The sequence below is a fragment of the Tripterygium wilfordii genome, chromosome 8 (assembly GCF_013401445.1).
Source record: "Tripterygium wilfordii isolate XIE 37 chromosome 8, ASM1340144v1, whole genome shotgun sequence".
Taxonomy (NCBI): domain Eukaryota; kingdom Viridiplantae; phylum Streptophyta; class Magnoliopsida; order Celastrales; family Celastraceae; genus Tripterygium; species Tripterygium wilfordii.
Window position 1 is genome coordinate 2,430,920 of NC_052239.1, and position 25,818 is coordinate 2,456,737.

The following is a 25,818-nucleotide window of genomic DNA, read 5'->3' on the forward strand; positions in this document are numbered from 1 at the left end:
GTGATCACCCTAAAGTTATTAGGTCTCATAATTTTCTAATGCATGTATGATTAAGAGATGGATCTCAAAAGAATGGTAGAAGAAAAACCTTAAAACAATTTTTTAAAAAAAGCATATTTTCTTTAAATATTATATAAGAATGAATAATCAACATGGGCCACAATTTTATGCTTTGTTTATTTAAAACTAGGCCCAATTCAAAGCCCATTTGGACCCTTCCTTGAATTTCTAGTTCTAGTTTTTGTTCTTCACTTTACAAACTAGAAAAGTTCTTTCCAACGACGAGAACCAACGGCGAAAGCACTCTGCTGGGCCGACACTGATACTAAGAGACAAAAGTTGGTGGAGCAAATGGGATTAGATACCCCAGTAGTCGTAGTCGTAAACGATGAATACTAGACGCTATGCGTATCGATCCGTGCAGTGCTGTAGCTAACGTCGGAAGTGTCCCGCTTGGGGGAGTACATTAGCAAGAATGAAACTCAAAGGAATTGACGGTTAGGCTCGCCGATGTTAAAGATCCGACATTGGAAAAATGTGAGGATTCTTCCTCCTTTATAAGGGACAAGTTAACTTTTAAATAATAATCGAGGTCTTTTTCCCTAGCTTGGTGAGTTGGATTTGAGAGAAACAAAGCCGCTCGACTCCCATATATCAACGGGAGCCGATAAACCTAAAACGGACAATATAACTAATTGTTTGGGTGTGGATTTTTAACAACCGAAGCAGGAGTTTAATGTGGTGGCTTATATTCTTGTTTACCTTTTTGTTGCCTTGGCCTCATACAAACTAATCTTAAATTAATCAACAACTTAATCACTCATTAAGTGAAGTCAACTAATCTACTGTCAAAATCAACTGACATCCACGTGCGTGCACACACACAGTTGATTGTCATGAATAATCACTCAATTATCATAACATTAAAGAAACTAATACTAGTTGCATTTGTATCAAGAAATGTTCAGTGTGTGTATGTATAAGTATGTGTGGGAATTGTTAAGACTTCATCCCATATCGAATTGATAGAATCTAACCGAGTGGTCAAATTCTTCTCACACAATCTATGCATTTTCTGGGCCTAAGAACTAATGACGAGTGACAATAACCTAAGAATAACAAAGTCGTGTGAGTCTCTGGTCCAAATTAAATGGAAAATATTAATTTGTAAAATTTGGATTGGATTTTTTAACAAAAAATATTGCATGAAAATGTGCACACACCACGCATCAAAGGTTGTCAGCTGTTGGGTGCCGGGCCTATAGATTTGGACCATTTTTAAATCTTGATTCGCTGATGTCTCCATGCAGGGTGTACAGATTTGGTGACTTAAGCTGTCAATGAGTTGTAATTACTAATGGGAGTCTCAAGATTTGGCATTGGATAATCTAGAATGATCTAGATTATTAATTAATGTTGTCGGTCATTAACTTCTCTTGATAACCCCTAATTGCTATAGCTGTCAAGCCAAAGTAAGTTCCCATGCAAGTCTGCAACATTCATGTATATGTCCTTAGGTGTATCACCCAGCCCGAGTGGATAGGACCACAAATCTCTGCAAATGTCAAATTTGATCATGTTGGACGAGCTACGAGTGGCGAAGGAGTTTAGAGCTCTAAATCCAACATCATCTAAAGAAAAAAGTGAAATGCCGAATATAATATGTCAAATCTCTTAATCTAATGAACGCATTTTCTGGCCCAAAAGACCCAATAGATTAAATCATCCAAGCTAATATGAACTGACCCAAAACAAACAATATTCACTAAGCTAAGGGAAGATGAGCTGGGCTCACGAGCTGAGCCTAGGGCCCCAAACGAGCTGGGCTCAAAGGGACTCTTAACTTTATTAGAGCCAAGCCCAAGCCATGGTTTTTGAGGCCCTCTCGAGTTTGGGCCTCCTAAAAAATACTAGGGCTGAGCCTAGGGCCTGTCAAAGCCCGGCTCGGCCCGGTCCACTTTCATCCCTAAATTGAGGAGGGGACAGTTACATTAGGAGCTTGTAAGTTGCAACCATACAATGTGTGCCCAATATTATGTACAATGATGTCTTATAATCTCTAAAAGAAGCTTGTACAGCAAAAAAGGCTACTATGTGAGTACAGAACAATGAAAGTGTGCTTTAAATTACATGAATACTAAAAAGGGCACTGTATTTCCAGGTTGTGCAAAATTCCTATAAGCCTGCTCTAATTATCAATATAGATGTCAAGTTACAAGTCCTCTATCTGAGAAGACTCTGTTACAGATTTCTCCATGAAGAGAGTTAGGGCACAGAGAAGGCAAAACTGTTGGCATTTCGTTCTAATGCCGCGTCTTCAGAACCTCCTACTTCTTGTCTCCGTCCAGATTGCTCGCGGAACCTATTACAAAAACTAGGCTTGTTTTCTGGTACAGAATCTGCATATCCATCTCTAAGTGAAGGTAACACTTGTATTGTTCTAGCAGCAGCGGCCGCCGCCTCTTTACTATCTTCCAATTGTACACTTTCTATCCTTGCAATGGCTTCTCTCACGTCTAGTCGTCGTTCCGGATTAGTTGCAGTACAATCTACACCAATGTGGAGGAGCTTTTATATCTCACCAAGTGAATTGTAATTGCTAGCTATTTGTGGATCAATCAATTCAGACTCTCTCCCTTCAGGAATTGCAGATGCAACCCATTGGACTATATCAGTCCCTCCATTACCATTACAAAGATATTGAGCAGGAAATTTCCCTGTAATGATCTCGAAAATGATGATTCTGAGACAATAAACGTCGCATTTTGGAGAAATTTGACCATATCTAGCAACTTCAGGAGCCTTATAAGCAAATAATGCTTGTGCTAAAATGGACTGATTTGCCAATTTGCTATATCCATAATCTGCAAGTAATGGCACGTTGTCGGGGCCTAAGAGAACGTTGCTCGACTTGAGATTTCCATGAGGCAAATCATGGGAAGCAAGCTCAGTATAGAGATGGCCTAATCCTTTGGCGATTCCTTGAATAATTCTTAGACGGGAAGGCCAGTCGAGCTCAGCGTGGGACGGTCCTCGATCACCTGTATGAAATACTGTCAATTTCTTGATAGAAGGTAAATGAGGCAGAAAATGAAAGTCTATATAGTTCATACCATGCTGTAGGTAAAGCAAGCTACCATTGGGGATGTACTCATACACCATTAGCTTCTCTTCTTTCCAATAATGGAAAGCCACTGGTGTCAACAGATTAGGGTGTCGAAAACTTGCAAGTTTTCTGCTCTCTGCCTCAAATTCTATTTTTTCAATTGCATTCATTTCTCTTATTCTCTTCACCACCACTGTTACCCCATTAGCCATTGTAGCTTTATAACAAGAACCCAATACTCCATTTCCCAGCACTTCAGCAGCAGCCTTCATCAAATCTGTCAAACCAAAAGTACCCTTTTCATCATTCACAATCACTAATTCCCCCAACTTCTTGTTGCCTTCGGCTTTGCCACGACTAGACCCTTTTCGGGATGAGCCAGGCTTTCTTGTCACAATCTCTGGTTCCTTCCTCGCTAGTACTGTCACCGAAACCTGTACCTCGAATGCCTCGTCCGAAGATTCTTCTTTCCCAATCACATCAAAATCATCATCTTCTTTTCTCTTGGCTTTAACAAATACCACAGCTGCCACAAACAGAAGCAGTATAGCCAATGTTGAGACACCTGCAATTGTCTTCTTTGAGTCATCCGTTGAAGCACCAACATTAAGATCATCACTCACATGGCTTCCATAATCCAGTTCAACTGCCTTTTCGCGGCACAATTTACCCGATTTCCCTCCACAAAGGCCTTCATTTCCTGCAAATGAGGTCGCATTGAATTTCGATAAACCCTCCGGAATCTCCCCTTCTAGTTTGTTGTTTGACAAATCTAAGGACACCAATGTTGGTCTATCGATTGCTGGAATTGCTCCACTAAATTGATTGTTCTCGAGATGTAACTCGATTAAATGAGGTAACTGAGCCAGAGATGATGGAATACTACCAGAAAATTTATTGTCTGAAAGCCACAACTTCTTCAATGACTCCATTTTTGCAAAGAAATCGGATGGAATATCCCCCGAAAACTGATTTCCCGACAAGTAAATAGCCCTCAAAGCACCTAAACGATTGAATTCTGGAATCCTACCAGAGAAATTGTTGTTAGTGAAACTTAAAGTCCTAATTCCCCGTAAACCAATCAACGCGCTAACAGCAATTTTCCCTGATAATCCCATCTCTCCTAGCCGGAGACCCGTGACAATACCATTAAAACACACAACTCCATCCCAATGAGTACTCTTTCCGTCACAAGAAACTGAATTAGAAACCCAAGAAGCAAGTGCATTATTTGTGTCTGTTAAGGACTTTTTGAAATTTAACAATGCTTCTGATTCCGCTGCCGAAGATGCCAAGGGAAATGACACTATTAGGATGATCAAAGGAAGAAGAAGTGGCCGGAGAAGCCAATCCACGGCCATCAATCAGGCAGAGAGGAACCTTGGAGGTCTTTCAGTGATGTAATTTTATTGGTAAATTTGTGGGTTTGTGTTGTTTTGCTGGTTTTTCGGTTTTTTCTCTTGATTTGTTTTGGACTCTTCATGGTGCAAAATTGGTTGAAGAGATTACTCGAAACAGAACCTTGGAAATGATAGAGGCATAATAAGAGGGTTGTTTGCCACTTTGCTAGGTCAACTTGAAAAACCGTTGAGACCGTTAGTCTACATTTATTAAAATATCAATTCCGATCGGTTTCAAGTCGGACAATATCGCATGTTTACCAAATATTTATATGTCCAGACCTTAATCTGGATTGGATTTCGGGCGTACTTAATTGATCAAACTCAGATTGGTTTAAATCTAGACAAGTAAACCGAACAATAACCTAATCCGGGTAAAGGTCCAGAAAAGTAAACTGGACAAGATTTATCCACAAAATTTTGTGTTTGGACTTGAATTTCAGATATATAACTTTTGTGCAAATTCCATTTAATCCGGGTCGTACAAATTCGATCATCCAAACTAAACAGAGTTTTACCGCCCCCAAACAATGGTATGTTAGATTGTGAGTCTAGTAAAAACTCTGATGGGCTCACAAACTTCAAATGTGAATTGGGCCTAAGTTAACAGGTCACATATATTGGGCTTCCGTTACAATCATCGAAAGGACAATGTAAATGGGCTTATGCGTTATGCAGGCCCAATATCTTCCTCCGCTGTTTGTTTCATTAATCCGATCACTTCCCTCATCTATAAACACCATCCTTGAATCCTGTGATTTCCTTCAGAGAATCAGAGGCCTCTGTCTCTGTCTTTGTCCTGTGGAAGAAGCTCCTTTTCTTTGAACCTTAGCAATCACGACTTTCTCGGAAGATAAACGCCCGATTATCCCATCAGAAAAAGCTCCAATTCGGTGAGAAAATGCGGCACCAGAGGCTGAAGCAGCAGCAGCAACAGGCCTTGATGCAACAAGCCCTCTTGCAACAGCAGTCCATCTATCACCCTGGCCTCCTCGCTCCTCCTCAGGTTCCATTTACGCTCTCTCTCTCTCTCTTGTTCTTCATATTTCAGACTTCTATTCTTGGATGATCGGTGGTGCAATGAGATAGCTGATTTACGTGATTTGTGTTGTTGATTACCTGTGTTTGAATGTTATTGGATTGTATGAGCCAGGGTTAGGTTCGGGAGGTTTGTGTCTTTGGTGTGCTAGCTGTTCGTTTTCTGTTAAGCTTGTAACTTGTGGGGACTAATGTTCTCGTAATTGACTCTCAGGTTTTCATACTCGCGTGTCGTTTTTTTTTTTTTTCCCTTTCGATTGAAGAAGCGGAAGGGACCTTAGAACTTCGTTATGCTAGGGAAGAGTCAGTTGAGAATTGGTATATTATCGTGTAAAGTCGGATTTTCGTTGTTCTTTTTGGCTTATATCATAATGTTACGTGTAAGTTTTTCTTTTTGGCTTATATCATAATGCTATTGTTCATGTTGCTGCCTAGATAATTGCAACTCTGGCTATGTGAAATTGCCTTTTAGATTTATCAGGGGATGGCACTCTGGGCTTGTGTCTGAATTTGTGGTGTGTTGCTTGTTGAAAATGCTGATTTCTGCTTCAGTATAATGGGTAGAACTTCATTTGTTGTTCTGAACTGTGTAGTTGCGGGCGTCAATTTTTTTAAATAAATATTTACAGGTAAGTTTTTGCTGGGTGATGGTACGATTTGAAACCTGTCCTCTTAGACAAGGTGATGGGGGTTGTTTTGACCACTTGATTAAGTGGCGATCTCCAGTCTTTGGTCTAAAGTTTGCTTTTGGTTACATTTACTTAGGCTGGGAGTTCAGGAAAGAATAGAAACTCAAAATTTCTTCACTGAAATGTCATATAAGTTTTTGTACGGTGTCACATTTTCTTCAAGTTATCTAGACGTTTCCTACCTTTTTAATCAACACTCTATTGCGTGTAAAGCATGTAGGTAGTTAAAATATTTTGGTGGTTCATAATTGATGGTTGCAGTGAATATTTATGCGCCCTAAGCCGTAAATCTCTTACCTTATCTGTAGTAAAAGCATGTCTATTCCTACTATTATTGTGGGCTCACAAAAGTAGAAGATGCAGGAAAACATGAACTGATGAACCTATTTTTTTGGCCTATAGATGGGGCTTAAATGCACAGAAGAGTTGTACTAATTTATGAATGGTCCAGAACTCTTGTCTGCCAGCAATATTTATACTCTTTTATGGATTTCTTGAATAAAGTAATGATGTTATGGACAAACATCTTTGACTGAAAATCATGGCTTGAGCCACTCATCTTAAAGTAAGCTAGTTACTCGGTGCGAGACTAGTAATAAATAAAAAGAGTCAGAATTCTAATAGTAGTATTTGGATTGTGGCTATCTGGCTCTGGGGCACCCCTTTTTCTTTTCTTTTCTTTTTCTATGTGGGGATTGTTGAGGTCTGAAAAGTTGGTTTGGTGACCGAAATTGGAGGGAATTGATAGTGGCCTGTTAGTCCATTCTTATTGTTGACAGCCTTTTCATTTTGAGTTTCTCTACTTTTCCTTAAATTTTTGTGTGAGAGTCTGAGAGTGTTTTTTTTTCTCCTCCTATGACTTTTCAGGTTCAGTTGAAACTAGTTCTGGTTTGGGGTGACACATTTTACTTGTGGCTAGGTTTTATTTTTAGTGAGATAGGAGCTTTTATTTGAACTTTTATTTTTTCGTCTTTTATTTTATTTTCCTTTTTTACAATTTTATTTTGCAGATAGAGCCAATTCCAAGTGGAAATCTGCCTCCTGGTTTTGATCCAAGTACTTGTCGCAGTGTGTGAGTGTTTGTCTTGACATTTCCTTTTTATTGTTTGTGGATGTGCTGTATGTTTTCTGTTTCGCCCGCATGCTATTAGCAAATGGCTACGCCACTTGTGCTCGTCTTTCTACTAGTTGGTGATACTGTTCTTCTCTTAACTTTTTTGGATTACAAAACTTTTAGTTTATGCCCAGCGTGTACTTAATTTTTATAGATCTCATGTATATCATCCTTTTAAAAAACGTTAAATGGGGTTGCTCATGCATCAGTTGCTTTCTGATGGCATTAGCTTAGATTTCTTTAAGTTTTATACTTATATGTAACTGTTATAGTGAATGCGTGTAATTGTTTTGCATATAACAGTGGACATTATAGATCTTTTGAACTGTAGATGATTGTAGGGAGATAACTCCTTGGTGTCTCCCTCTCTTCCTATAAAATTTAACTTACCATTCAAATCGAAGCATATTTATTTTTCCTTAAATGCAGGTATGTGGGAAATATTCATACACAAGTGACTGAACCACTTCTCCAAGAGGTTTTTGCTAGTACTGGTCCTGTTGAAGGGGGAAAGCTTATTAGAAAGGAAAAGGTTTCTCAATGTTTCTTTTTCATAGCTTTTATTGTTTCTTGATTGATTTGAAGTTTTGAACTGCTGCACTCTACACCATAATTAGAATGTCTGATCACATTGTGATTATATTTTTAGAAAATGGAGGTTTTGTTTCTATCCGTTTGACATCTTTGACATCTATGTTGCCTTTACTTTATGCAGTCGTCCTACGGATTTATTCACTACTTTGATCGCAGATCGGCTGCTATGGCTATTCTGTCTCTCAATGGAAGGCATTTGTGAGTACTACTCTTAATGACTTAGTATTGCTTCTTTTTGAATTTTCCTCTTTATCTGATGTTATATGATTTACAGATTTGGGCAACCGATCAAGGTTAATTGGGCATATGCCAGCGGTCAGAGGGAAGATACATCAAGTTAGTTGATCGATACTTTTTATTGCAAGAAATACTTGCAACTCAATACCGACGGGTTTATCCCAATCGCAAGTGTACGTGCCAACTGACAGTATAATAGTGAAAGGGGTCGAATCCACGAGGACTGTATTAATTACCAACTATAACTACCAACAATAGTGTAAATTAAATTCAGATGCTTCTAATATTAATCTAGCAATAAAATTAAACTAAATATCAATGGATGAAAAACTAGCTTGGGTTTGGCTTGCCAACTACCTCCACCTGTGCACACAGATTAATATGCAATCACACAATTTAAAAGTCTAACAATGTCAATTGAAAGGCCTTGGTCCAGCTGCAGTCAATTAGATTTCCCTAAACAACGATCCTGACTTTGGTCCAGTTGCAAGATCTTTTCTTATCAAAGGAGTCTTGGTTGGTCTATCCTAAGAGCTTCCTAAGACAAGCATAAGCACTAGGAAATCGACAGTTGCACAATCTAGGATAATGGTCTATTACCCAATCAATTATGTCCTATGTTCCCAAAACTTGGATCTTACGCAAGTTCTTGTTACTTCGTCAAACACCGGGTCATGGTCAGCCGAATATGTTTAACTAACAATTCCTAAAATTATGATGTTGATCAGGCATGCATAACAATAGGAAATAAGCAATCAATCCAGAGAACAAAGAATTAAACTTAGTCTGATTGTCAATCAAATCTGTGCACAAGGTTTATGGTAGAAAAATCACCAAACCCTAGCTATAAAAGAGTTTAGCTACACATGCTCATAATAAAAACCATATAAATACTCATAGACAATGTTCAAATCAATGGAAGAGTAGAAATTTGCTGAAGAATTGATGTGCCCAGCTTTGATGTTGCTTCTCCTCCTTCCTGCCGACACCCACTTCTCCAATCTTTGGTCTTCGGCTGCGCAAAGTAAAAAAAATCTCCCCTTTGTCTCAGCTTAACACTCTTTATATAGTCTTTAGCAAGCCCTAAACTGGCCCATCTATTCTTGCCACGTCAGCAACTCAATCACACAAGTCTGATTCCCGCGATCTGCGGCCGCACAGGTTGCGAACAGGTTACAAATTCTATCCAGAATTTATTCTCCAGCAGTACCTGTTCATAAAAATACCAATATGGGCAGTATTTTGCACTAATCAACATAGAAAAATAATACTTTTAAGCCCATAAAACTAGGTGTATTTTACACCTAACATTAGTTCATCTCCGGTTTTTGTGAATTTTTATTTGAATGTTCATAGGTTTTATCCACTGACATGTGTAACACAATGTTTGTCACCATCATGTGCAGGTCACCATAACATTTTTGTTGGAGATCTCAGCCCCGAGGTTACTGACGCGACATTATTTGCTTGCTTTTCTGTTTATCCCAGTTGTTCGTAAGGCTCTTCTCTCTGTTTCCTTTCTGCTGATAATTGTCATCGATATATTCCACTTTTAAAATTATTAGGTTATTAATCCCTCATTTCTGTCATAACATAAATGTTGCCATGTTGTGGGTCAACCTAACTCACCCTTTCCTGTTCTCAGAGATGCGAGGGTTATGTGGGATCAGAATACAGGGCATTCAAGAGGCTTCGGGTTTGTTTCTTTTCGAAGTCAACAGGTATCATTTTCTTATGGTCTGCACGTCTTTCCTGTAGTAAACTGGTTTCTTTGGATAGGTTTTAACATATCTGTTCTATTCAGGATGCCCAGAGTGCAATAAATGACTTGACTGGTAAGTTTTCTTCGTATTTTAAGTGCACCTGGTAGCTTACTGAGATTTGTGTCTTGGGAATGAAGTGGTCCAGGTTGTCATTGAAAATAGTCTGTAGATTTTCCCCACTTTATCCTGTTCTGAATTGCTGTCTTATATGAAACATTATGATGGTATAGACTTTTGTTTTTCAAACAGATGTTATATGCCTTCTGTTGTTTGATCATGTGTGAATCATCTGCAGAAGTCTGTTTCATTTGCTGATATATCAAGTATGCTTGATGCTGGTAGCTATTTAGTAAAAATTAGATCGGTGAAGGATGATGGAGTTGACCTAATCATGTATTGATGGATGTATGACTTAAAATCCATCTTACGAGATTGTAAACTTGTTCTATTTCTTTCAGGAAAATGGCTTGGCAGTAGGCAGATTCGATGTAATTGGGCAACAAAAGGAGCTGAAGACGAGCAAAGCTCTGATGCTAAAAGTGTGGTGGAACTAATGAATGACTCATCAGGTCAGTGGCTGTACGGAGCCTGATATTAGGGGAGTTATTTGTGGATGATTTCAAATATTTTTGCCTTATTGTTTTTTGGTTTCTTACTTTTATAGATGGGATAAAGGATCTAGAACTTTGACAGTTTTTGGAATAATAAGCTAAATATCAACAAATTTATTTTCCTACATTGCTTGTGCAGAAGATGGGAAGGAGACGATAAACAACGAAGCTCCGGAAAACAATCCTCAATATACTACTGTTTATGTCGGCAATCTTGCTCCAGAGGTAAGAGAAATCTTCTCCAATTCCATCCTTGGCAATGTTATCCTCTTTTGCTGTCCCTATCCATCCCAATTGTAGTCCTTTCGTCTCCTTCCTGTTTTGGTGTTGATTGTGTCCACAGTGGAGGTGAAATGATACAAAATGTTCCCGTGGATTGTGTCCCATTTAGTAATGTTATGTTCAGAATAAAATGCTTATGCCTCGTGATGTTGTTATATTTCGAGTGAAATTTTGCGATTTCTGGGATCATTAAATTTCTAACATTTCATTATGTTTTATTTGCAGGTAACGCAGCTTGATCTGCATCGCCACTTCCATGCTATTGGGGCTGGAGTGATTGAGGAGGTCAGGGTTCAGCGTGACAAAGGGTTTGGTTTTGTTAGATACAGTACTCATGCTGAGGCAGGTCTGGCTATTCAAATGGGCAACACCCAGTCAATTCTTTGGGGAAAGCCAATCAAGGTTTGTTATTCTGCATATCTTCTGACGTCCTAGCTATTATTGCATGTGTTGTATCTGTGCTTGAGCAGATTGCTGATTAAGTACTTTTTTAAAAATTAATCCTCATGATTTGTTGAGGCACAATAAAATCTAGGGCTAGGCGTTCTAGTATATTAATCTGTAATAATACCTCTATCTTTTCCACTATTCAATTATATACATGGAGAGAGAGGTTACTCTTGCATCTGCAGCCTTGGATTATTTCAGCAAGGTGGACTTAGTGATGGAGAAGTTTACTTCTGTATCAGATTTGTTCTAGAATTTCTGGTCGGTAGAGCAGGACTATGACAATGACATGGTCAACAGATGCATGATGTGTTCATACCATTAAAGGGATTTTTTTTTATGAATCAGAGATGAGAATCTAGGTCCTTTGAATTCAAAATAAAAATCATGTAAATGTACTTGCAATGGATAATGCTGATACATGGTGAAAACTTTCAAAAAATGCATGCGGAAGGCTGTTCGATGAGGAGCTGTTGAGTATGTGTAACTTATGTTTGTGAGTGAATCCATATGAGACCATTTCCAGCTCTGTGTGATACTTTGAAATAGTTTTAATCTGACTCTTAAAATTTTTCCTCTTTGTGACTGCAGTGTTCCTGGGGTAGCATGCCCACTCCACCAGGCACAAGTTCAAACCCACTACCCCCGCCCGCTGCAGCACCTATGCCAGGCATCTCCGCAACTGACCTCTTGGCCTATGAGCAGCAGCTGGCAATGCGCAAGATGGTTGGTGTCCATGCTCCGATGCACCCTAAGGGACAGCATCCCCTGAAGCAAGCCGCAATGGGAATGAGTGGTGGAGCCAGCCAGGCAATATATGATGGTGGTTACCAAAGCGTTGCCGCTGCCCAGCAACTCATGTACTACTATTGATAAAACCTTTATTTCCTTACTTCCCAGGTCTTATTTGAGTTTCAGAAATGTAGGCAGCTTTTTATGTTTTTCGTGTTTTCTAGCAGTGATGTTTTTTAGCTTATTGATACATAGTAGACTGGCCATATGTATGGTTGTAATACATAATATGTATGCATTGCTGTTCCTGTGTAGGATTGAGTATCTTCTATCATCTTGAACAGGCTATTTTATTTCTTTCCTTGTCTTAGGAAATAGGAGCTCAACGCCTTGGATGATTTGTATTTGCTAGAATGATGAAGGTTCAGACAGTAACAAATAATACCAGGATACAAAAACCATGCTAATGAGTTATCAAAAAGAACTAGTCTGCAAGCCGATTTCAACCTCTGCTAATGCTCTATGGTCCATTGGACATAGAAAACGTTTAATCTGTCTCCAACCTTGAAATATACTCGTCGTAAAATTTCCCAGCTCGTTCAAGATCACCTAATTCGGTATAACAATCAGCAATTGCCCCGTATGCCTCCGTGTTTCCAGAGTCTTCACCTTCTTGCTCAGAGATTCCCAGAACCAAAGAGTGGTATTTAATGGCTTCCCGGTACTTTCCCTGCCTTTGCAGTGAGGCTCCTGAAGAGGAAATGCAAACTCGGCCTCTCAGATATCAGATAACAAATTGTTTGCAAGAATGGTCTTGCAGAAACAAAATATTATATATATATTTACGGGGATGAAACAAACCTAAACCTCTAGCAGCTTTCTTCTGCTCAGTGGGATCCGTCAAAGTCTGAGCAAGCTCAAGAGCTTGTTTAAACTCTGCAAAGGCCGCCTCTGGATCTTGATTCCTTAAAAAGTTCTTCCCAGCTTTCAGGTGAGAAATCAACTCTTCCTTCCGTGGATCAACAATCACTTCATTTTCTGATATTCTAGCACCCACAGGAGCATAACTCAAGCTTGGGGCATATGACTCAATCTTAGCTTGCCTTCTTAAAGCTGCATTGATCTGACGGAGTTGCTCATTTAGCTTCTCCAGTTCCCCTTTCCTCTGCCGTGCAAGCAACCCTGTCATATGACATGCACTGAACATTAAGTGTCAACGTTGTGAATATTATGTGGCTTTAATCGTTCATTCTCTGAATCCTATAATACACAATGAGTAAATGCTCTACTAGACTACTACACATCGGAGGTATATGCATCTAATGACAAAATATTTCTTCAACCCCATCACCCTTGCCAATTCTTTCCTCTTCCTGTTTTCTTTCTTTACTGTGACTGCTTCCAGCTGAGCGTAGTGTTTAGGGCCACTACTCAAATTAGAGGAGGCCTTCCAAAAGGGAAGTTCTACCATTTACAACATCCTGCAGCCAGAGCCACCATGAAGCCTTATAATTTGTAAGTACCTCTCACGCTTCACATTAACAGTCTATATGGATGTGCAATTCCTTGCTCTTGCCTCCAGGGCATGGGCATCTCAGGCTCAGTCTCAGACATTAGACAAATCAAAATTTTAATTTTAGAAGGAAATCATTCAACTTTCTTTTACACTATAATTCACTTCATACACAAATTTCAGATCCAAATAAAGCAATAGGGAAAAAAAAATTAAGAACCCATCAGAACTAAAGTTACTACAGAAGGATCTTACCCCCAACGGTGGCCCCTATGAGGGCAATAAATAGCAGTAGAGGCATGTTAAAAACTGAATTTTCTGGTTCACATGTTTCTGCCAAAGCTTCAAAAGGAGTTGCCAGAGTCAATGCGTTGATGACTAAAAGTTCCATCATTTTGGACCTTGATAATAATTTTGCCTGTTGAAGTAATAATATATATCAGATAGCAAAACACAGTGATAGTACAAGAAAACAAATATTTCCATGCACAACCTAAGACATTACAGAGGACTGAAAGAGATATTCATGATTCAGTAAATGCAAACCTTCCCTTGTTATCTGTATTCAGATTCAGCTTATGTTTGTGCACAAACAAACACTGAACTTTCATACTATAAGAGATTGAGAGTGGATTGTTGGTGCTTATATGATGCTTCAAAAACTGATATTGGGTTTTTGAGCCTAAGCAAATCACAAGCACACAGACTTATTCCAGCTTCCATATCTGACTCACACACTTTAAGAAGACAATGGGATTCACAGATTTATTACGAGTACTAACAAATCTTTTTATCCATAACGGTGAAACACAATCAAGTGTTTGGTATTCTTATTCCAAGAATTTTTTTTAACATCAAGAACGATCATAAAAGACTATCAGGAAAAATAGAAGGATCAAACAGCTGACACCAAGGGAACTCACCATCATACCTCATCAGGAAATAACCATTTCAAAAAATTCCCACAAACTGGTAGCATTTGATTGATGATACAGCTTCCTTCCAACTTGCATAAACCATCAAGTCTTCGGTGCATACCTTCCCTACTTGGCAATATACTGCGATTTTCACATGGTCGAGTGGAAATATCCCCGAAGGATAATGCAAACCTTTCTACTCTATATTGAAGTGAAGCTACTTTTCCTGGTTCAATCACACAAGAAATCTAAAAATAAGCATACTTAATAAAGTAATACAGTGAATTCTTCGTTCCCAATTGGAAAATTCTCAATAATCCTTCTGAACCCATCCTAAATTTTGTGTTCCCTAACCAATTAAAATTTTTGCAAGACAATCTTCCTAACAAGTGACGCCCGCCTCAATATTTATTGTATATGCGTGTGTGCACATACATACACAATTCATTAGAGCACTGCCCCAGTTTTACTGTCGTGGATTTGGGATCGTGACTAATGAATTATCAACCATAAAATTAAAATTCCACAGAAATTTTCTTTCTTCCAGCAGCAACCAAACAAGCTCTCCTAAGTGTGTTGCAGGTCGACGCTATCAACATTATCTCCTTATTATCTCAAGCTTTTTAAGGAACGAAATTACCAAAACAAAACAGCGTAAAGAAAATGTGGCGACTAGAGTGACGAAGAGAGAAGATGAGTAGTTACCGGGGGTAGGGCATTTGCCGGAGAAGATATGGGACGGTCGAGATTGCGGAGACTTGGGTCGGGCATGGAAGCAAGAGCCACGGATCACCAATGCCATATTTGCTTGGGATAAGTCTGCGTAAGCGTATCTGTTTGGATGTTTTTTTGGATTTTCAATTTTCAATGGGCTTATTTAATTACTTTTTTCCGTCAAGAATGTAACCAACCTGGGTTTTCCAAGAAATAACATCAGTGCCATTGCTTGTAAAATGGAATCTCCAAGAGCACCGGTTAACTGGTTAAGCCATGGCCCATGGGTTTCTTACTTCGTAGTTGGGCCCATCAATTGAGCTTCAACTCAAAAGGAACCCAGCCCACATTTATTAGTTGTGAGATTGGGCCCAGGAATACTACTTATAGGGCCTCAGCTAAATAAGTGTCTGAAGCCCATTTGACCTCTAGATGAGATCCAACGAACCTGATCAACATTTGTAGATTGAGTAGAAGATGACCCCCCATTAACATGTATTATGGTTGAATTTTGAAAAGTTTTTATCTTGGTAAATATGGTCAACCGATCAAGTGATATATTTTGATATATTTTCCTCTCAGTAGCAGCATTGCAGCAAAGGTTTCTGCTTGACCACAACTGAACTCAGAAATGCAAACATACAGAGACAAGCATGAGAGTATTTGCTGAGTGAAAAACTCTCACTTTCATTTCTGGCACCAAGGAAAGCTTTAAAAGACTGTTCAATAGTGGTAGAGGCAAAAAAAACCACTAAGCATGCCTTACATTATATTTGCAGCAGATAACCTTAAAAGCTATCTTTCCAAGGTCAAAATACCGTTAATGGTAACCAAAAAGTAAGCCTAATGACTCTAAATCCTTCTAGTACCCATATGTCCTGTCTGACTTTCTTGGACTATATGGCAAACTGTCTTCATTTCTTCCTGGATATGCTGCTTCTCGCACTTCATGCAAAAATTTGCAGTTGTCTCCATAACGGCATCTTCCTAGAGCATAATAGCGGCACAGCTGTTTACGAGGACTCATTGGACGATGGGTATACCTGCTTGTCAATGGCTGTTCATGATGATCCCTCACAATCCCATTTGGGCTTGAGTATTTACCTTGTCTAAATGGTGGGGGGCTTGTACTCATTGGACGATAACTGTTCAAGCTTGTCAACTGCTGTCTGTGATAATTCATCTCTTGTAACTTTTCATGATGATTCCTCACAGTCCCATCTGCGTTTGAGTATTTATCTTGTCTAAACGGCGGGGGGCTAATACTCATTGGACGATAACTGTTCAAGCTTGTCATTGGCTGTCTGTGATAATTCCGCTCTTGTAACTTACTAGTCTCATTTGCTTTGTAGATGTTGTTGACAGGAGATCTATTGCCATTGAAATGGAAGTTTGGTTGCCTGTAGTGTGCTGGAAAACCATTATCTTTCTGGAGATTCACTTCTGATACACAACTACGATTGGGAGACTTTATGTGGGTAAAACTTTGGAAGTGAGTCCCTTCCTGTTGAGGTTGAACCCATTTCCCACAATCAACAGGCAAAGTTGGTTTAACAGATAAAAATGGCTGCTGAGTTCCAGTTGCCACATTTCTTGAATAAGATGATTTCTGAGGTTGAACTACTACTCGTGTTACCAAATTTGCAGATGAGCCCAAATCTTTGGGTCCATTTGTCGGTAAGACGACGTTAGTTTGAACACCCGGTTTTCCTGATTCAATGGATAAACCTAGCTGTTGAGGCAAAGCAGCCACTTTTTTCATATGTTCAACTGATACACCCGACTGTCGAGACTGAATTCCAATTCTTGCCCTATTTTGTTCCTGGATTTTCCTGAAATGCAAGCATGATTAGACTAGCCTCTGCATGTTGGCATGGTAGAATGTACTTAGGACTTATGACAAAACATGGGAGATCATGCCAAATACCTGTTTGCCTTTAGCATTTGCCTCCTTTCCTTTTCGTGGACTCGGACATTCCGATCAGACCTGGCTACTGAACCCCTTAAATGCTTCTCTGCAATAGCTTTTTGCCTCTCACTCTCGTCTTTCCATTTCTGATGTCAGAATGAGTGTGAACCAGGCATGGCAACAGACAATGAATTTTTGACAGAGGAAAAACGAAGGGAAAAGTCCTCCAAATGATACAAACCTGTCTTAAAGTCTTCAATCGGTAAAGGTTGCGACCCTTGATTAAGAGGGGGTGAAGTGGTGGCAATGGTTTCTCCCCTTTGCTCCAGAGGACTTCTATCTGATTAAATAAACCAAGAACAGCAGTTCAACAACTGTGCTCAACTGTAAAAAACTTTAAAATATACTTTCATCATTTGTTATGATCTATTTGTAACTTCCATTTCTTCCCAACTAAAAAGACTCTGTTACTAAGCCTCATAATGATGATATTGAAAGTTTGCACACCACATGTATTTATAACATAAATAGTAACACAAGGTAGTAATTGGCAGACTAATTGCTTACTTTCAGAATTCCCCTTCTCATTTGCTCAGGTGTGTATTATATAACATATTCTCAAGTGGACCATGAATAGAAAATTTGTAGTAAATTTCATTTAATCAAAGTGTTTTCCTGTATTCAGACTCACTGTGAATGTATGCTGCTGCTTGGCAGCTCCATAGCTTTCCTTTACAATGCGACCAGCAACTATCCTGGTACCAATTGGAGGACCAGTAGCACTTCGGGATGCGATACTGAACCTGGTTATAACAAAGTACTGGTTATAAAGCTTAATAATGACCATAGAAACAGTAAACTTGACAAAAATTCCCATTAACGCTTACTCCAGCTGGGAAAGCATAATCAAGAGTGTTCTTGATTGGAAAGCATAAGTAAAGGCTACTAGAAATAATTGACTACTCTAATCATGTATTCCAATTTCTTTTACTCACAGGAAGCAACTCAAAGAGCTTACATTTCATATACCATCTGCTCAAACATAACAACATCGCCTTTGCAAGCATCACCTGCACTTATAAACTTATAATGTGTCAGGGCAAATACAAGCATCAAAAAACATAGAATATCGTGACTAGATTTTTATCATCATAACAAATGATCAGGATCATCAACGATTGTTAATTTAATCATCAATTAACTTGACAGAGGATAAGAGAAGCATAATAAAGGTTCTAACGCTCTTAGTGTCTATTAGGATTCTACTTCCGAATCATGGCATTTATAAATCCATGAGCTAGGTTTTTCACCTTTACAATCACATACAAAGCTGGACATTGGGTATCTTTTCTCCCCTCCACCATTCAAAATCCTAAGAACATGAAAATACAAAATGTATAAGAGAAAAGATGAAGCAATATGATTCTGGATAACCAGCTAGTTCCATAGAAGGAGATGAAAATTACTCTTGATGCTCCTTTATGCGATTTATCAGTGTGTCTTTATTGCCATTAAGTCTCAGTCCATGCTTCCTTAGATAAACCTTACACTGCTCCACCTTCAGCTTCTCTAGCTGACCAGCTGCTACAAGATTTTGGCACAAAAAACAAATGCTAAACATGAAGGATGAAATGATAAGAAAACGCACATTAACTGCAAGTATATTCTCCATTTCCTTAATGGGTATGTCCAAATTTCATATTGGCTAACCTTCTATGATCTGTTGAACTCTCTCGAAACTTTTCTCATCTGGGTGTGAAGCATTCATCTTATCTTCAAGATTTTCCGCAACCTCCACAGCGGCATTTTCACGAATACTTAACATGCAAAATAAATCGATCAAAAAATTAGATCCAGAATTTTTACTTTAAATTCTTAAACAGAAAAAATCAAACTAATTAGACGCCAACCGCGACTTAGATTTCTTTGTGATAGAGAGATTAGAGAGTTTGGAATGAGTCTCCTCAAAAATGCTGTAACTTGGATCCATATCCGAATCATCAGAAGTACAATCCAGGTCGGATTCTCCAATCTCAACGTACTCGCAATCGTCTTCTGGTTCTTGATTCTCCTTCGAGTTTTGTTGGTTAGAGATCGTCATTGCTGCCTTCTTAGTTTCTTCTGGTTCTCTCTGTATTCCAAAAACTGGGCCGGCTTTTGTATCTCTTATGTGTTAATGGGAAAAGGGAAATTTTCAAAAAAATTGTTACCGTTGGGGATTGGGTTAGAAACGGTCGGAAAATAATTTGTACCGCGGACAAACTGGGCTTCTCCCATACAGGCGCGAAGAATTGATTGGACATCAAATCTTCAAGGTCCGTACAGTGTTCGAATTTGCTATTGATGGGCCGATCATTTAGACTATTAAAGGCCTTAAGGCCACATGGGCCCGCGACTGCACGCCTCAGCCTCTGCCACTTATATTCTAAGCCCAGCAACAAATAGACTATACACAGTACATAACATATAAGACTTCGTTTGGTAGAGCTTATATTTGAGAAACGGATTGCGATAACAAATAGACCATACATAACATAACATACAAGGATTCGTTTGATAGAGCTTATATTTGAGAAACGGATTGGGATAGCCACAACCCCCCTCATTTTCTTTATTTTTGAGGTATAAAATATTTTTAAAAAAATCTTCAAAAATAATTAATAGAAAGTATGTAAGATTTTAACCAGTCTTACAGAACAGCTGTACGAACGACAAAGCACTTTCCCTGTTATCATGTGAAATCTGTAAAGCAGAAAACATAGATCCACTCATATAGGTAAAATAGTAGTAGGAAGGGCACAAAATTAACAGCAGATGCCAAAATCGAACAGGGTAAGATTATCTAGTATTGAATGTGCTGATCAATCAACGCCTCTATAGAGCCACTATGGTACAAAATCCTTAAATTTTGAATTTAAAATGCCTGGTTCCTTAATTTGTTCGAGAGGCAAAGGCAAAAGGGTCTCTCTTTCATAATTCCATATCGCAAATTGACTCTAGAGAAGCTTGAGCAGAGATTGCCCCATGACCAAATCAAAAAGTCACCTTGACACATGTTTGAGGCCTAATGTGGGGCGCATCACTAGTGTGCCAGAAACAGGTAACCAAATGCTACCACGGAGAAACCCACAAATAATATGCGCGAACAGGAAGTTGGATCACCACAGCTTTGTTTTGACCCAGAAGAGGAGGAAAACAACGCCTAACACAATGGCAACAGGTGCCCATTTCCGAATTAAAGCCTGCAATCAAAAGGCGGAGTTAATTTTTTGTTGCATTTGATCATAATTTTAGGGCATTAAGCAGTTGACAGCAAATAAAAGCAATCACAAGGGCAGACTGAGGAAAATTGATGAGAGATTAGAGTTAGCTCTGCAACAAGCAAAGCAATTAAGCCTCTGCCGTGGAAAAGATACTGAAATAATTCGACAAGAACAATTAATGCTGTGTCATAGCTAGTCATACTGAAATAAAAGAAAAATCATAAGACCTTGCCAGCAATTTACACATCATTGGAAGGTCATAATTAATTCATCACAACTTAACTCATAATTCCTCCACTGGACTTGGGCTTCTAGCAAACCTAGAAATGAATGGCTTATGACCACCTCAAACAACAAGTCACATAAACATACCATACAACACTCACATTTGTTACCAGTTTGGCCAAGTGCACCTTCATCATGCTCTCACTAAATGTTGATAACAATCAATGACCAAAACTTGTAAAGCAAATACAACCATTCATTTTTTCTTTCTACAAGATAATGATGTTACTTGTAAAGAATAAGAATAAACTTAAAAGACGTTGATCCTCAAATAATGAGCCAACACAGTACGTCCTTATACGAAGCCACTAACTTGCAATAAGAAGTAGCACTCGTCAATACCCAATATTCTCGTCCATACAAAAGTTTGACATGCAAAGCATATGGCTCAAAACCATTTTCCAAGCAAGAGCCTTTGTAGCACATAGCACATAGTAAGATCCAGCAACACCAACACACCCCAAAAAACATGTAGCAACATTGCAAAAAGTGATGTCAATAAACCTGGGCGTCAATATTAAGCTGATGAAACTAACCTGTCTATTCAAGTCTCTTGCTTTGTCAGCATATATGCGAGACTCTGATGTTAAGCGACTGGACATTTGACTGACCTCTGCATCAACAAAGACACACAAGATCTATGTAAGACCAAGATATGCAAATGAACATAGGACAGCAGCAACATCGCATTCTAAATCTAATATACATTCTTTATGATGTTGGCAATGCAGATAATAAACAGGTCCAAACAAAAAGGGCCGACTTACAAGCCAAAAAATCTCAACATCGCAATCTAAATCGAAGATACGTATATTCAAAGTCTTGAAAGGAATCTCAAGTCTTATTCTAAGGTAGGGTGGATTCCTATTCCAACTATCATTGAAATGCTACAATAGAATAATAGGAAATTTTGCTTATCCAAAAAAAGTATAATAGGAAATTTTCAAGTGTTTTGTAGTCCACGAGTTGCGAGCATAAATGTCTATTTATTGCATCAATCGATCAGAATGCAGTCACAGATTCTTTGATAAGGAAAGGAAAGTACAATCTTGGTAAGTAGAATCATCTTACTTTATATCAAAATGAGCTTATTGATATTACCCAATCTGCCCAAGTGTGGATCCACATGCAAGCAAGTACCATCATGCAAATGCAAGCTTAAGCATGCAAGGACATGTGTGTTTCGCAAGCAACAAAAGATATTAACACTTGGCCATCAGAAGAAGGTGGGTGAACATGTGTACTTGTGTAGTTGCCCAATAATTTAAATTTTTTTTGGTAACACAATCAAATGGTTCCCGAAGCAGAGATATTAGTTAATATATCTAAATGTCAACATCAAGGTTAAATTTACCAAAATGTCTTAAAAATAAGACATTCAAAGCAGTAAAATGTTTCACATTCAGACAGTCAATTATATTTGTTCACCACTTAACATAATAATGTGCAATCTTGTAAACCACTTGTACATATCTCAAAGAAGTAAACAGATAATGTCATTCCTTACATATTTGATACAACCATTTCAAATAGAAGCCAAAACATATGATAAAACAACTGAACTCGGGCAAATAGAAAAACATAACTAAATTACTTACGGTCCAATTTTTCACCAACACCAAGAACTTCCTGTACATTGCGAGTCATTATCTGGTGGACTTCAAAAAGCTCATCATTCAGTTTTGCAATATTCCGCTGAGTACGAGTGTCCTGGTACAATTTCTTTGTCCTCTGTATGAACGTATCTTTAGAACAGATAATGGAAAAAACAGTCAAGTTCACAATAGACACACCAAATTTGAGGAGTAGAAGATTAACCAGCACAGGTAAAGAACTTATCAAAAAGTGAACCTACCAAACTTAATGAAGGCATAAGGTCTAGCAGCTGTTTCTATTTGAGCCCCATTCACACGCTCAAACTCGTTTTTGAGGTCTTCAAGGTATTGAAAGGCAAGTTTCTTCGGATAAGAACGGTCACACATTGTCAGATAACAAACTCGTCCTTCAATGATATAACTGGGATCTTTGGTCAAGGATACCATAGCACCAGAGGGCACAGTGCAATTCTAGTAAATAAATAAAGACAAGACAGACCAACAAACAAGTTTAAAGATAGAATGAAATGCCCATCTCCATGCATACAACATGGAATATCTTTGATAAGAGCTGGATATGTCTAAATACAAAGACGCAAGGATACTGAAAAACATAAGGCCCTGTTTCAATAGACATCCTTGAGGCCTCATTCTGTCCTTTGGAAAGGTTCTTAAACAAAGCCTTGATCTGCTGCTTGTACATTTCAGAATCTTGCATATCACGGCCATCATCCAGTCCCTCTGCCAATGGGAGACCATCGGTAACACGAGCAATCATTGTCATCTTCACCATTTTCTACCACGCAATGCCTTTGATATGCCAGATCACAATTGAGTGCAACAATCTAGATATAGTAAAACCAGATCCAAATAAGGATAAAACCTTAAGTGAATCAGGAACGCACATGAACATTGCACGAAATCAACTATGAATGCGAATAGTTTCATGGTTACGACGAGCCATCAAATTCGACTACTTATAAACATATTTCTTGCAGGAAAATGGCAATTTACTTGTTTTACAGTAGTCATTTAAGTAATTCTAATGAACATCTGTGACGAACTGATGAGCAATTAAAAAAAATTAAAAGAAAAAGGATCTTGACATTTCAATACTTTGCCATGTATCGAAACCCAATTCAAATTGCATAAAATGAAAACCATCATGCAAAGGCAGTTTGATTTGTAATTCAATTGTCATCTTCACCATTTTCTACTACGCAACCCCTTTGCTATGCCAGATCACAATTGAGTGCAATAATCTAGATATAGTAAAACCAGATCCAAATAAGGATAAAACCTTAAGAGAATCAGGAACGCACATGAACATTGCACGAAATCAAATATGAATACGAATAGCTTCATGGCTACGACGAGCCTTCAAATTCGACTACTTATAAACATATTCTTGCAGGAGAATGGCAATTTACTTATTTTACAGTAGTCATTTAAGTAATTCTAATGAACATATTTAATGAACTGATGAGCAATTAAAAAAAAAAAGGATAACTACATTTCAATACTCCGCCATGTAGAATCAATACCTAATTCAAATTGCATAAAATGAAAACCATCATGCAAAGGCAGTTTGATTTATCATTCAATTGTCATCTTCACCATTTTCTACTACGCAACCCCTTTGATATGCCAGATCACAATTGAGTGCAATAATCTAGATATAGTAAAACCAGATCCAAATAAGGATAAAACCTTAAGTGAATCAGGAACGCAAATCAACATTGCATGAAATCAAATATGAATACGAATAGTTTCATGGTTACAACAAGCCTTCAAATTCAACTACTTATAAACATATTTATTGCAGGAGAATGGCAATTTACTTGTTTTACAGTAGTCATTTAAGTAATTCTAATGAGCATCTGTAATGAACTGATGAACAATTAAAAAAAGAAAAAGGATAACCACATTTCAATACTTTGCCACGTAGAATATAAACCCAATTCAAATTGCATAAAATGAAAACCATCATGAAAAGGCAGGTTGATTTGTAATTCAATTGTCCAACTCACATAGTAGTTCCCCCACAGAACACAGTTTATTACACTAATCACAACAAAGAAGGAAACAAACTTTTTGAAGAAAAAAAACTCTATTAAGAGCACCAGCAAGGTACATCCGATACACGAAGCTCAAAAACAAAATTATCATTGATTATTGGCAGACCAATCCTTTGAAACAAATCAGAAAACATAAAACAAATAAAATCACTCAGATCAAAGATTTACATAGCCTACCAGAATCGAAAATACCAATTAAGGAATCAAAGAAGATCGCCACATTCCAACAATTAGCCTCAAATTTAACGATAAAACAAAATACATCGAACGTAATATTTTCACCTATAGATACAGACATACCAAGAAGATAATAGGAATGAGAAGGACGATCGCCGAATCTCTCTGTATGAGGAAGACGAATTTTCAAAATGGGGGTTTTTGTTGATCCAAGAAATGAATTAGGGGATATCTCGATAGTTTTAATCTTCCATTTCAACAGTTGGCCCCCCTCTGGGTCATACGATACGACAACTGTCAGGGTGCTGCACTGCTGCGTCTTACCAAACAGGGCCAAAGGCCCACTACAAGCCCAAATGAGGGGGATGAGTCATAAGATAACAGTCCATGTACTAAGCCTGACAACAAACTTTTAGAGCAAGTTTGGTATTGATTTGGAGTTTCACAATTCATTTAAAATTGTACCGTTTATAACTTGAATCCAATGGTCAGGATAACTTGAATCCAATGTTCAGGGTATTGTGTCTTACGAAACAAGGCCAAAACCCCACTACAAGCCCAAATGATGGGATGGGTCATAAGATAACAGCCCATGGGTTAAGTCTGACAACAACCTTTCAGAGTAGGTTTGATACGGATATGCAGTTTCACAATTCGTTTAAAATTGTACAACCTATAATTTGAATTTAATGATCAAGGTGCTGCGTCTTACGAAACAGGGCCAAAGGCTCACTACAAGCCCAAATAATGGGGATGGGTCGTAAGATAACAGCCCATGGGCTAAGCCTGACAACAAACTTTTAGAGTAGGTTTGGTATGGATCTGGAGTTTCGCAATTCATTTAAAATTGTACACCCTATAGTTTAAATCCAATGGTCAGGGTGTTGCGTCTTGGGAAACAGAGCCAAAGACCCACTACAAGCCCAAATGATGGGGATGGGTCATAAGATAAACATCCCATGGGTTAAGCCCGACAACAAATTTTTAGAGCAGATTTGATACAGATCTGAAGCTTTCGCAATCCATATAAAATTGCACTGCCTATAATTTGAATTAAATAGTCTAGGAGATGTGTCATATCATACCATTTTTTTATTTTTTTATTTTTAAAACTTATGAATTATAAACTCCAGAGAATTACAAAAAGCCTCAAATTTGATATAACTTTGACTAATGAATGACAATGACCATCGTATCAGTTTATTATCAATCTAATGTTTGGTTATTTTTCGAAGCATGGTCATGAGAATGAACATTCCCTTGATGTACATAATAGTCATCCCCATCCCTCCTACATGAATGTTCATGGTAAAATTATTATCACTTACATGTAACATAACTGTTACTCTTTTTT

The 25,818-nt window shown here is 38.2% G+C and overlaps 4 protein-coding genes and 1 pseudogene across 9 annotated transcripts; 1 reads left to right on the forward strand and 4 right to left on the reverse strand.

The window, feature by feature from the left end:
• Positions 1–1,446: 1,446 nt before the first annotated feature.
• Positions 1,447–4,467, reverse strand: LOC120003524 (annotated as a pseudogene).
• Positions 4,468–5,259: 792 nt separating this feature from the next.
• On the forward strand, positions 5,260–12,335 carry LOC120004581 (oligouridylate-binding protein 1B-like). 2 transcript variants are annotated; one of them, XM_038853947.1, is made up of 12 exons: positions 5,260–5,512; positions 7,244–7,305; positions 7,777–7,879; positions 8,063–8,139; positions 8,216–8,277; positions 9,585–9,672; positions 9,824–9,899; positions 9,983–10,013; positions 10,400–10,510; positions 10,692–10,777; positions 11,060–11,236; positions 11,873–12,335. In XM_038853947.1, exons 1-12 carry the CDS (start codon positions 5,408–5,410, stop codon positions 12,152–12,154), a joined length of 1,260 nt encoding a protein of 419 aa, XP_038709875.1. In that variant the 5' UTR covers positions 5,260–5,407; the 3' UTR covers positions 12,155–12,335. The 2 variants fall into 2 exon arrangements, with proteins under 2 accessions (XP_038709875.1, XP_038709876.1); XM_038853948.1 differs by having other exon boundaries at positions 8,098–8,143; positions 9,585–9,622.
• Positions 12,336–12,380: 45 nt separating this feature from the next.
• Positions 12,381–15,288, reverse strand: LOC120004582 (protein FLUORESCENT IN BLUE LIGHT, chloroplastic). 2 transcript variants are annotated; one of them, XM_038853949.1, is made up of 5 exons: positions 15,149–15,288; positions 14,458–14,669; positions 13,782–13,944; positions 12,875–13,195; positions 12,381–12,763 (listed from the first exon to the last, which is right to left on the reverse strand). In XM_038853949.1, the coding sequence occupies exons 1-5, from the start codon at positions 15,243–15,245 to the stop codon at positions 12,561–12,563; spliced, it is 996 nt and encodes a 331-aa protein (XP_038709877.1). In that variant the 5' UTR covers positions 15,246–15,288; the 3' UTR covers positions 12,381–12,560. The 2 variants fall into 2 exon arrangements, with proteins under 2 accessions (XP_038709877.1, XP_038709878.1); XM_038853950.1 differs by lacking the exon at positions 15,149–15,288 and having other exon boundaries at positions 14,450–14,587.
• A 547-nt stretch (positions 15,289–15,835) lies between these two features.
• Positions 15,836–19,886, reverse strand: LOC120004427 (zinc finger CCCH domain-containing protein 62-like). 2 transcript variants are annotated; one of them, XM_038853779.1, is made up of 10 exons: positions 19,760–19,886; positions 18,977–19,197; positions 18,777–18,883; positions 18,533–18,647; positions 18,377–18,438; positions 18,085–18,136; positions 17,758–17,869; positions 17,308–17,406; positions 17,085–17,212; positions 15,836–16,989 (listed from the first exon to the last, which is right to left on the reverse strand). In XM_038853779.1, the coding sequence occupies exons 1-10, from the start codon at positions 19,799–19,801 to the stop codon at positions 16,020–16,022; spliced, it is 1,908 nt and encodes a 635-aa protein (XP_038709707.1). In that variant the 5' UTR covers positions 19,802–19,886; the 3' UTR covers positions 15,836–16,019. The 2 variants fall into 2 exon arrangements, with proteins under 2 accessions (XP_038709707.1, XP_038709706.1); XM_038853778.1 differs by having other exon boundaries at positions 18,533–18,650.
• LOC120004428 (25.3 kDa vesicle transport protein-like) lies at positions 19,871–24,736 on the reverse strand. 3 transcript variants are annotated; one of them, XM_038853782.1, is made up of 7 exons: positions 24,588–24,736; positions 23,837–23,881; positions 22,815–23,009; positions 22,470–22,630; positions 22,213–22,359; positions 21,151–21,227; positions 19,871–20,308 (listed from the first exon to the last, which is right to left on the reverse strand). In XM_038853782.1, the coding sequence occupies exons 3-7, from the start codon at positions 23,000–23,002 to the stop codon at positions 20,225–20,227; spliced, it is 657 nt and encodes a 218-aa protein (XP_038709710.1). In that variant the 5' UTR covers positions 23,003–23,009; positions 23,837–23,881; positions 24,588–24,736; the 3' UTR covers positions 19,871–20,224. The 3 variants fall into 3 exon arrangements, with proteins under 3 accessions (XP_038709710.1, XP_038709709.1, XP_038709708.1); XM_038853781.1 differs by lacking the exon at positions 23,837–23,881 and having other exon boundaries at positions 22,815–23,019; positions 24,588–24,728; XM_038853780.1 differs by lacking the exon at positions 23,837–23,881 and having other exon boundaries at positions 22,815–23,054; positions 24,588–24,718.
• Positions 24,737–25,818: the final 1,082 nt, after the last annotated feature.

What these genes read in the sequence shown, in the direction of transcription:
- LOC120004428 (XM_038853782.1), bottom strand. Translation starts at nt 23,002, where the DNA reads ATGGTGAAGATGACAATGATTGCTCGTGTTACCGATGGTCTCCCATTG. An exon ending in ACAGGGCCTTATGTTTTTCA is followed by an intron (nt 22,631 to 22,814) that starts GTATCCTTGCGT and finishes CAAAGATCCCAG; the next exon opens with TTATATCATTGAAGGACGAG. An exon ending in TGTTGGTGAAAAATTGGACC is followed by an intron (nt 21,228 to 22,212) that starts GTAAGTAATTTA and finishes TTGTTGATGCAG; the next exon opens with AGGTCAGTCAAATGTCCAGT.
- LOC120004581 (XM_038853947.1), top strand. Translation starts at nt 5,408, where the DNA reads ATGCGGCACCAGAGGCTGAAGCAGCAGCAGCAACAGGCCTTGATGCAA. An exon ending in CCAAGTACTTGTCGCAGTGT is followed by an intron (nt 7,306 to 7,776) that starts GTGAGTGTTTGT and finishes CCTTAAATGCAG; the next exon opens with GTATGTGGGAAATATTCATA. An exon ending in TGCAATAAATGACTTGACTG is followed by an intron (nt 10,014 to 10,399) that starts GTAAGTTTTCTT and finishes TATTTCTTTCAG; the next exon opens with GAAAATGGCTTGGCAGTAGG.
- LOC120004427 (XM_038853778.1), bottom strand. Translation starts at nt 19,801, where the DNA reads ATGATAACAGGGAAAGTGCTTTGTCGTTCGTACAGCTGTTCT. An exon ending in ACAAAGAAATCTAAGTCGCG is followed by an intron (nt 18,884 to 18,976) that starts GTTGGCGTCTAA and finishes TTGCATGTTAAG; the next exon opens with TATTCGTGAAAATGCCGCTG. An exon ending in GAGCAGATGGTATATGAAAT is followed by an intron (nt 17,870 to 18,084) that starts GTAAGCTCTTTG and finishes TGTTATAACCAG; the next exon opens with GTTCAGTATCGCATCCCGAA.
- LOC120004582 (XM_038853949.1), bottom strand. Translation starts at nt 15,245, where the DNA reads ATGGCATTGGTGATCCGTGGCTCTTGCTTCCATGCCCGACCCAAGTCT. An exon ending in AATGGTTATTTCCTGATGAG is followed by an intron (nt 13,945 to 14,457) that starts GTATGATGGTGA and finishes TTACTTCAACAG; the next exon opens with GCAAAATTATTATCAAGGTC. An exon ending in CATAGGGGCCACCGTTGGGG is followed by an intron (nt 13,196 to 13,781) that starts GTAAGATCCTTC and finishes GTCATATGACAG; the next exon opens with GGTTGCTTGCACGGCAGAGG.